Below are 9,638 nucleotides of genomic sequence, written 5' to 3'. Positions count from 1 at the left end.
AGAACCCAACGGATCCTATCTGTCACAATGCAGAAGAGAACCCACTCTGACGGATCCTGTCTGTCACAATGTACAGAAGAGAACCCACTCTGACGGATCCTGTCTGTACAGAAGAGAACCCACAATCCTGTCTGTCATAATAGAAGAGAACCCACTCTGACGGATCCTATCTATCTGTACCGAAGAGAACCCACAATGCACAGAAGAGAACCCACTCTGACGGATCCTGTCTGTCGCAACATACAGAAGAGAACCCACTCTGACGGATCCTGTCTGTCATAATATACAGAAGAGAACCCACTCTGACGGATCCTGTCTGTCATAATGTCCAGAAGAGAACCCACTCTGATGGATCCTGTCTGTCACAATGTACAGAAGAGAACCCACTCTGACAGATCCTGTCTGTCACACAGTACAGAAGAGAACCCACTCTGATGGATCCTGTCTGTCATAATGTACAGAAGAGAACCCACTCTGACAGATCCTGTCTGTCACACAGTACAGAAGAGAACCCACTCTGACGGATCCTGTCTGTCATAATGTCCAGAAGAGAACCCACTCTGACAGATCCTGTCTGTCATAATGTACAGAAGAGAACCCACTCTGACAGATCCTGTCTGTCACACAGTACAGAAGAGAACCCGGATCCTGTCTGTCATAATGTGATGGATCCTGTCTGTCATAATGTACAGAAGAGAACCCACTCTGACAGATCCTGTCTGTCACACAGTACAGAAGAGAACCCACTCTGACAGATCCTGTCTGTCATAATGTACAGAAGAGAACCCACTCTGAGGGATCCTGTCTGTCATATTGTAAAGTAGTTCAAAATTCAAAAGGCACTCGCACATCTTAGCATTCTTTTTGTTTTCACCCTCCAGACATTATTTCCTAAAGGACTTAATGATGAAATGCCTATGTATGCTATGTTGTGAATTTGAACATGAATAATGTGCCTATTTAAGATTACTCTGATGTTTTTCGTACCATGTACCCAATGACTAATGAAAACTTGCCATGTCCTCATTGTGGTTTTACAGACGTGTTTCATACGTCTTATTTATACACTTTATTTTAATATTTATGAAATGCATATTGTTATATTTGGCAGCACTTATTATTATTTGTTTTCCTTCGCCTCCAACCCTTTTCGATGTGGAACGGCTGGTTGGGACGAGGTCCGCATAAGGATGCTAATATAAAAAAATTCACATAAGCTCTGACGAAGGCCGCAAGGCCGATACGTAAAGCTTATTAAATATCAGTGATACTATCAAGAGCAGTGTGCGGTTTCCTTTTTCCTACTTAATGTACAGAAGACAACAACAGCTATGTTACTGTCCCAGAAGACAACAACAGCTATGTCCCTGTCCCAGAAGACAACAACAGCTATGTTACTGTCCCAGAAGACAACAACAGCTATGTCCCTGTCCCAGAAGACAACAACAGCTATGTCCCTGTCCCAGAAGACAACAACAGCTATGTCCCTGTCCCAGAAGACAACAACAGCTATGTCCCTGTCCCAGAAGACAACAACAACGGCTATGTCTCTGTCCCAGAAGACAACAACAGCTATGTCCCTGTCCCAGAAGACAACAACAGCTATGTCCCTGTCCCAGAAGACAACAACAGCTATGTCCCTGTCCCAGAAGACAACAACAGCTATGTCCCTGTCCCAGAAGACAACAACAGCTATGTCCCTGTCCCAGAAGACAACAACAGATATGTCCCTGTCCCAGAAGACAACAACAGCTATGTCTCTGTCCCAGAAGACAACAACAGCTATGTCCCTGTCCCAGAAGACAACAACAGCTATGTCCCTGTCCCAGAAGACAACAACAGCTATGTCCCTGTCCCAGAAGACAACAACAGCTATGTCCCTGTCCCAGAAGACAACAACAGCTATGTCCCTGTCCCAGAAGACAACAACAACGGCTATGTCTCTGTCCCAGAAGACAACAACAGCTATGTCCCTGTCCCAGAAGACAACAATAGCTATGTCCCTGTCCCAGAAGACAATAACAGCTATGTCTCTGTCCCAGAACACAACAATAGCTCTGTCCCTCAGATCTGTTTAATCTTCAAGCAAACAATCATTATGATGACAGACAGTGTGTGTGTGTGTTTGTGTCTGTGTGTACAAGTTTTTGTGTCTGCATGTGTGTTTGACTATTCACATCATTATCTACACTAGATGACCTAAATCCTCTCATCTCTGCATGCTAGCTCTCATTGTTAAAGTATCCATCATGCATTCATTATGTGGACCAGGGACATCACGCTCACTCCCACGGTAGGATGTCGACTTTATCCTTCATGTTAGGGTGAGACAGGGAGACAAGCAGACAGACAGACAGACAGACAGACAGACAGACAGACAGACAGAAAGTTAGACAGACAAGCAGACAGACAGTTAGACAGACAGACAGACAGACAGACAGACAGACAGACAGACAGACAGACAGACAGACAGACAGACAGACAGACAGACAGACAGACAGACAGACAGACAGACAAGCAGACAGACAGGCAGACAGAAAGTTAGACAGACAGACAGACAGACAGACAGACAGACAGACAGACAGACAGACAGACAGACAAGCAGACAGACAGGCAGACAGACAGACAGGCAGACAGACAGACAGACAGACAGACAGACAGTTAGTTAGACAGACAAGCAGACAGACAGGCAGACAGACTGCACCCATCAGATCATAACTTTATTTCAGTGCTCGATCATAGATATCAGATGCTTTTTATTCATCGATCTAAATATCTGACATCTATGTATCTGATATTCTCATGATCTTTCCCTGACCTTTCGCTAGATGATTCAGTTACGGTCGTCTGTGCTCTTTGGACTGTCAGTGTTTGACAGTAGGCATAGTAGTCTCCTGATAGAAACAGGTGGGTGTCTGGCTCTGTACAGAGCCAAAATGGACGACGCGACATGGATGTCGATTAAGGCAGCCCTCCGCACCTCTCTGATTCAGAGGGGTTGGGTTAAATGTAGAAGACACATTTCAGTTGAATGCATTCAGTTGTACAACTGACTAGGTATCCCTCTTCCCCTTTTCCATTCAACACAATGCCTGTGTCCTCAGTGTCACTGTTAGAACACACCCTACTTCACACTGCGACTGGGTCACAACAAGGGCACTGTTAGAACAGGACACTGGGTTCTACCATGGGAACTGTTAGAACATAACACTGGGTTCTATCTTGGGAACTGTTAGAGCAGAACACTGTGTTCTACCATGGGAACTGTTAGAACAGAACACTGGGTTCTATCATGGCCATCAAGGGATTCTACTGTCAGCACAACACTGTGAGACAGCCACCTCCAGAAGGAATTTAAGGAGGAAAGGAGGAGAGGGAGAGAGAAGAAGGGGAGAACAGGGGGAGAAGAGTAGAAAAGAGGAGGAGGAGTCACAAGTATGTGGAAGTAGAGGGGAGAGGAGGAGAGGAAGGGTAGAGAATGGGTGGGCTTCTGTTGTGGAATTACTAAAGCTCTGGGCTTTAGTTGACTAGGGCTAAGGTGTGAAGCAAAGTTTCCAACCTGAAACACACACACATTCTCCACCAGGCCCTAGAATCATACATTAAGACACAGTTCAAAGCCACAGAGACGTAATGGGAGCAAAGGAGGAAAGGAGGGAGGGAGGGAGGGAGGGAGGGAGGGAGGGAGGGAGGGAGGGAGGGAGAATCAACAGAGTGAGACCTTAAGATGGAGAATCAACAGAGTGAGACATTAAGATGGAGAATCAACAGAGTGAGACCTTAAGATCGAGAATGAAGCATGACATGCAAAAATGATTCGGGATGAGATCACCATGTGTGTGTGTGTGTGTGTGTGTGTGTGTGTGTGTGTGTGTGTGTGTGTGTGTGTGTGTGTGTGTGTGTGTCACCTGGAGTCTGGGGACAATATGTAAAGGGACCAGGTATCTCTTTTTCGACACCACTCTGGCTGTTTCCTCTCCAGCCAGCGTGACAGCCTGGCGACACGACCCACAACCTCCTCCTCTACCGCTTCGTCCTCTGTGTTGTCCTCGAGGGAGAGCTGTGTCTGGGCCAGGGCCCCCCCAGGGGCCGGAGTGCCTTTCCCGTTACAGTCACTGCGTTCTGGGGCTCTCAGGCCTCCTAGAGAGGGGGGTCTGGAGCTGTGTATACTGGCTGAGCGATACAGGAAGGGCACCTAGAGTTTTACAACCATGGTTAACACAGTCATTTATAGGTACTTGAAGGCATTTTAAAACACTCAAGAAAGTGGTTCTATCCAGTGATAACTGCCGTTGTCACGTAAAATGGACCATCAATAAAATGAGGGTAGTGTTTAGGGGGACAGGTCTATAGATCCCCTGGCGTGTGTGTGTGTGTGTGTGTGTGTGTGTGTGTGTGTGTGTGTGTGTGTGTGTGTGTGTGTGTGTGTGTGTGTGTGTGTGTGTGTGTGTGTGTGCGTGTGTGTGCGTGTGGACGTGTTTAACTATTCTTGTTTAACTATTCTTAACTAGTCCCACTAATAGTAAACAAACAAAATTTTGACCAACCGGGGACATTTTGTTAGTCCCCTCAAGTTCAAATGCTATTTCGAGGGGGTTTAGCTTTAAGGTTAGAATTAATGTTTGGGTCAGAATTACATTAATGGTTAGGTTTAGGAGTTAGTTTTAGGTTAAGGAGCTAGGGTTAGGGTTAGGAGTTAGGTTTAGGTTTAGGAGCTAGGGTTAGGGTTAGGAGTTAGGTTTAGGTTTAGGAGCTAGGGTTAGGGTTAGGAGTTAGGTTTAGGTTTAGGAGCTAGGGTTAGGGTTAGGAGTTAGGTTTAGGTTTAGGAGCTAGGGTTAGGGTTAGGAGTTAGGTTTAGGTTTAGGAGCTAGGGTTAGGGTTAGGAGTTAGGTTTAGGTTTAGGAGCTAGGGTTAGGGTTAGGAGTTAGGTTTAGGGTTAGGAGCTAGGGTTAAGAGTTAGGTTTAGGTTTAGGAGCTAAGGTTAGGAGTTAGGTTTAGGTTTAGGAGCTAGGGTTAGGGTAAGGATAGCAGTACAAGAATGTGTGTGTGTTTGTTCACCTGTAGCAGTATGTCAGGGGCCAGGTCTATGGACCCCCTGGTCTCCGCAGACTCCATCCTCCTGTGTTGGTGTTGGGACTGGGACATGGAGTCGATACGACACAGGGACACATCATCTCCCTCCGATGTCCCCCCTCCTCCCCCCTCATCATCCTCCGAACTGGACCCACCCTCTCCGGAGAGGAGCGACCGTCGTTCACCAGACTGACGCTTTGTTCGTTTGAGCGAAGGAGCACGGCCTACGCTGTTCCAGCTTGATCTACGGCTGGTCCAGCCAGAGGCGGAGCTCCACGGGGCGTAAGGGGAGGTGCTACGGGCACTGGTCTGGAGAGAAAGAGATGGAGGGTGGAGAGAAAGAGAGAAGATATGAACGACAAAAAGAAAGCCAGATGAAGTAATCAAATTACCTTCCTAGGGAACGTTTGTAACCCTTGGGGAATGTTTGTAACCAAAAACAAAAATAAAGAATATTACGTTTTAGGATGTTGTTACTACAGGTTTTTGTCTTAATCCTCAGATTCTCCTCAATGTCATGCTGTGTTGTTGTCTTAGGGCTCTCTTTACGTAGTGTTGTGGTTTCTCTCTTATCATGCTGTGTTGTTGTCTTAGGGCTCTCTTTACGTAGTGTTGTGGTTTCTCTCTTGTTATGATGTGTTGTTGTCTTAGGGCTCTTTTTACGTAGTGTTGTGGTTTCTCTTTTGTCATGCTGTGTTGTTGTTTTAGGGCTCTCTTTACGTAGTGTTGTGGTTTCTCTCTTGTCATGATGTGTTGTTGTCTTAGGGCTCTTTTTACGTAGTGTTGTGGTTTCTCTTTTGTCATGCTGTGTTGTTGTCTTAGGGCTCTCTTTACGTAGTGTTGTGGTGTCTCTCTTGTCATGCTGTGTTGTTGTCTTAGGGCTCTCTTTACGTAGTGTTGTGGTTTCTCTCTTGTCATGATGTGTGTTTTCTTCTACTTTTTTTTCATCCCAGCCCTCGTCCCCGCAGTAGGCCTTTTGCCTCTTGGTAGGCCGTCTTTGTAATTAAGAATTTGTTCTGAATTGAATTGCATAGTAAAATAAAAGGTAAAAAAAATATATACAGTGTCTTGCGAAAGTATTCGGCCCCCTTGAACTTTGCGACCTTTTGCCACATTTCAGGCTTCAAACATAAAGATTTAAAACTGTATTTTTTTGTGAAGAATCAACAACAAGTGGGACACAATCATGAAGTGGAACGACATTTATTGGATATTTCAAACTTTTTTAACAAATCAAAAACTGAAAAATTGGGCGTGCAAAATTATTCAGCCCCCTTAAGGTAATACTTTGTAACGCCACCATTTGCTGCGATTACAGCTGTAAGTCGCTCGGGGTATGTCTCTATCAGTTTTGCACATAGAGAGACTGAAATTTTTTCCCATTCCTCCTTGCAAAACAGCTCGAGCTCAGTGAGGTTGGATAGAGAGCATTTGTGAACAGCAGTTTTCAGTTCTTTCCACAGATTCTCGATTGGATTCAGGTCTGGACTTTGACTTGGCCATTCTAACACCTGGATATGTTTATTTTTGAACCATTCCATTGTAGATTTTGCTTTATGTTTTGGATCATTGTCTTGTTGGAAGACAAATCTCCGTCCCAGTCTCAGGTCTTTTGCAGACTCCATCAGGTTTTGTTCCAGAATGGTCCTGTATTTGGCTCCATCCATCTTCCCATCAATTTTAACCATCTTCCCTGTCCCTGCTGAAGAAAAGCAGGCCCAAACCATGATGCTGCCACCACCATGTTTGACAGTGGGTATGGTGTGTTCAGGGTGATGAGCTGTGTTGCTTTTATGCCAAACATAACGTTTTGCATTGTTGCCAAAAAGTTCAATTTTGGTTTCATCTGACCAGAGCACCTTCTTCCACATGTTTGGTGTGTCTCCCAGGTGGCTTGTGGCAAACTTTAAACAACACTTTTTATGTATATCTTTAAGAAATGGCTTTCTTTGCAGTGGTCTGATACTCCTTCCATTTCAATATTATCGCTTGCACAGTGCTCCTTGGGATGTTTAAAGCTTGGGAAATCTTTTTGTATCCAAATACGGCTTTAAACTTCTTCACAACCGTATCTCGGACCTGCCTGGTGTGTTCCTTGTTCTTCATGATGCTCTCTGCGCTTTTACCGGACCTCTGAGACTATCACAGTGCAGGTGCATTTATACGGAGACTTGATTACACACAGGTGGATTGTATTTATCATTATTAGTCATTTAGGTCAACATTGGATCATTCAGAGATCCTCACTGAACTTCTGGAGAGAGTTTGCTGCACTGAAAGTAAAGGGGCTGAATAATTTTGCACGCCCAATTTTTCAGTTTTTGATTTGTTAAAAAAGTTTGAAATATCCAATAAATGTCGTTCCACTTCATGATTGTGTCCCACTTGTTGTTGATTCTGCACAAAAAAATACAGTTTTATATCTTTATGTTTGAAGCCTGAAATGTGGCAAAAGGTCGCAAAGTTCAAGTGGGCCGAATACTTTCGCAAGGCACTGTATATACAAATTATAATAAAAATGCTTAATTGTCATTACTATAGTTTTTATTGTTGTAGCTGGCATTAGTCATAACTGGCATCAGTCACAACTGGCATCAGTCACAACTGGCATCAGTCACAACTGGCATAGGTCACAACTGGCATCAGTCATAACTGGCATCAGTCACAGCAGGCATCAGTCACAGCAGGCATCAGTCACAACTGGCATCCAGTCACAGCAGGCATCAGTCACAGCTGGCATCCAGTCACAGCAGGCATCCAGTCACAGAAGGCATCCAGTCACAGCAGGCATCCAGTCACAGCTGGCATCCAGTCACAGCAGGCATCAGTCACAGCTGGCATCAGTCACAACTGGCATCAGTCACAGCTGGCATCAGTCACAAGTGGCATCAGTCACAGCTGGCATCAGTCACAACTGGCATCAGTCACAATTGGCATCCAGTCACAGCTGGCATCAGTCACAACTGGCATCAGTAACAACTGGCATCAGTCACAACTGGCATCCAGCCACAACTGGCATCAGTCACAGCAGGCATCCAGTCACAGCAGGCATCCAGTCACAGCAGGCATCCAGTCACAGCAGGCATCCAGTCACAGCTGGCATCCAGTCACAGCAGGCATCAGTCACAACTGGCATCAGTCACAACAGGCATCAGTCACAACTGGCATCAGTCACAACTGGCATCAGTCACAACTGGCATCAGTCACAACTGGCATCAGTCACAGCAGGCATCAGTCACAACTGGCATCAGTCACAACTGGCATCAGTCACAGCAGGCATCAGTCACAGCTGACATCCAGTCACAACTGGCATCAGTCACAACTGGCATCAGTCACAACTGGCATCAGTCACAACTGACATCAGTCACAACTGGCATCAGTCACAACTGGCATATGTCACAACTGGCATATGTCACAGCTGGCATCAGTCACAGCTGGCATCAGTCTCAGCTGGCATCAGTCACAGCTGGCATCAGTCACAACTGGCATTCAGTCACAGCTGGCATCAGTCACAACTGGCATCAGTCACAGCTGGCATCAGCCACAACTGGCATCAGTCACAGCTGGCATCCAGCCACAACTGGCATCAGTCACAACTGGCATTAGTCATAACTGGAATCCAGTCACAGCTGGCATCCAGTCACAGCTGGCATCAGTCACAACTGGCATCCAGTCACAGCTGGCATCCAGCCACAACTGGCATCAGTCACAACTGGCATTAGTCATAACTGGAATCCAGTCACAGCTGGCATCCAGTCACAGCTGGCATCAGTCACAACTGGCATCCAGTCACAACTGGCATCAATCATAGCTGGCATTAGTCATAACTGGCATCCAGTCACAACTGGCATCAGTCACAGCTGGCATCAGTCATAGCTGGCATCAGTCACAACTGGCATCAGTCATAGCTGGCATCAGTCACAACTGGCATCAGTCACAACTGGCATCAGTCATAACTGGCATCAGTCACAGCTGGCATCAGTCATAACTGGCATCAGTAAATTGCCAGAGAGTTGAGCTGATGACAGGTCATATTAATCATCATAAATGTCTTCTTGAACATCATCCATACAGGTTAGACTGAATATCTGCAGTCTTAGTTGTTGTGCACACAGGGCCTGGGCAGAGAGGGGGCACAGAGCCTAATGCATGGGTTCCTGGGAAGATCCAGTTGATTGATAGTGCACTAGTGGAATACACTAACCGGAGACTTGTCGTAGCAGGCTCGGTCCATGGAGACGTTGCTGCCGCGTTGGGACTCATAGCCCAGAGCAGGGTCAACCACGGCGGGCAGCTTGGGAACGGGCATGGGGGTGGCAGCAGTGTGGGTGATCAGAGGAGGGGTCAGACTGGTCTTCAGGTCAACATGACCATTTATAGGGACTACTGGTGGGGAGAGGGAGGGGGAGAAGAGGGAGGGGGAGAAAGGGAGGAGAGAGAGAGGAAGGCGTGAGAGACCCAGTTATAAGATGATCTCTAATGTGAGGAGGAACTGTTTACCAATATTTCTCTAATCTGACAAGATGTTTTCATGGAGGAATATTATTTTCAACAGCCAGATGAAT

At 46.1% G+C, this 9,638-nt stretch overlaps 1 protein-coding gene across 1 annotated transcript in view; it reads right to left on the bottom strand.

Annotated features, from left to right (window-relative positions):
- Window positions 1–9,638, bottom strand: part of LOC135505195 (voltage-dependent T-type calcium channel subunit alpha-1G-like) — a 235,965-nt gene that overhangs the window by 115,353 nt on the left and 110,974 nt on the right. Inside the window, exons 14-16 of the mRNA XM_064924359.1 lie at window positions 9,278–9,456; window positions 5,059–5,382; window positions 3,909–4,195 (exon numbers count right to left, since the gene is read on the bottom strand). Coding sequence (XP_064780431.1) covers window positions 3,909–4,195; window positions 5,059–5,382; window positions 9,278–9,456 — 790 coding nt within the window. The remainder of the gene's footprint in view (window positions 1–3,908; window positions 4,196–5,058; window positions 5,383–9,277; window positions 9,457–9,638) is intronic.

The sequence above is a fragment of the Oncorhynchus masou genome, chromosome 18 (assembly GCF_036934945.1).
Source record: "Oncorhynchus masou masou isolate Uvic2021 chromosome 18, UVic_Omas_1.1, whole genome shotgun sequence".
In the NCBI taxonomy this organism is placed as follows: domain Eukaryota; kingdom Metazoa; phylum Chordata; class Actinopteri; order Salmoniformes; family Salmonidae; genus Oncorhynchus; species Oncorhynchus masou.
Note: the sequence above shows the minus strand (reverse complement) of the source record. Positions and strands in the feature narration are given on the sequence as shown.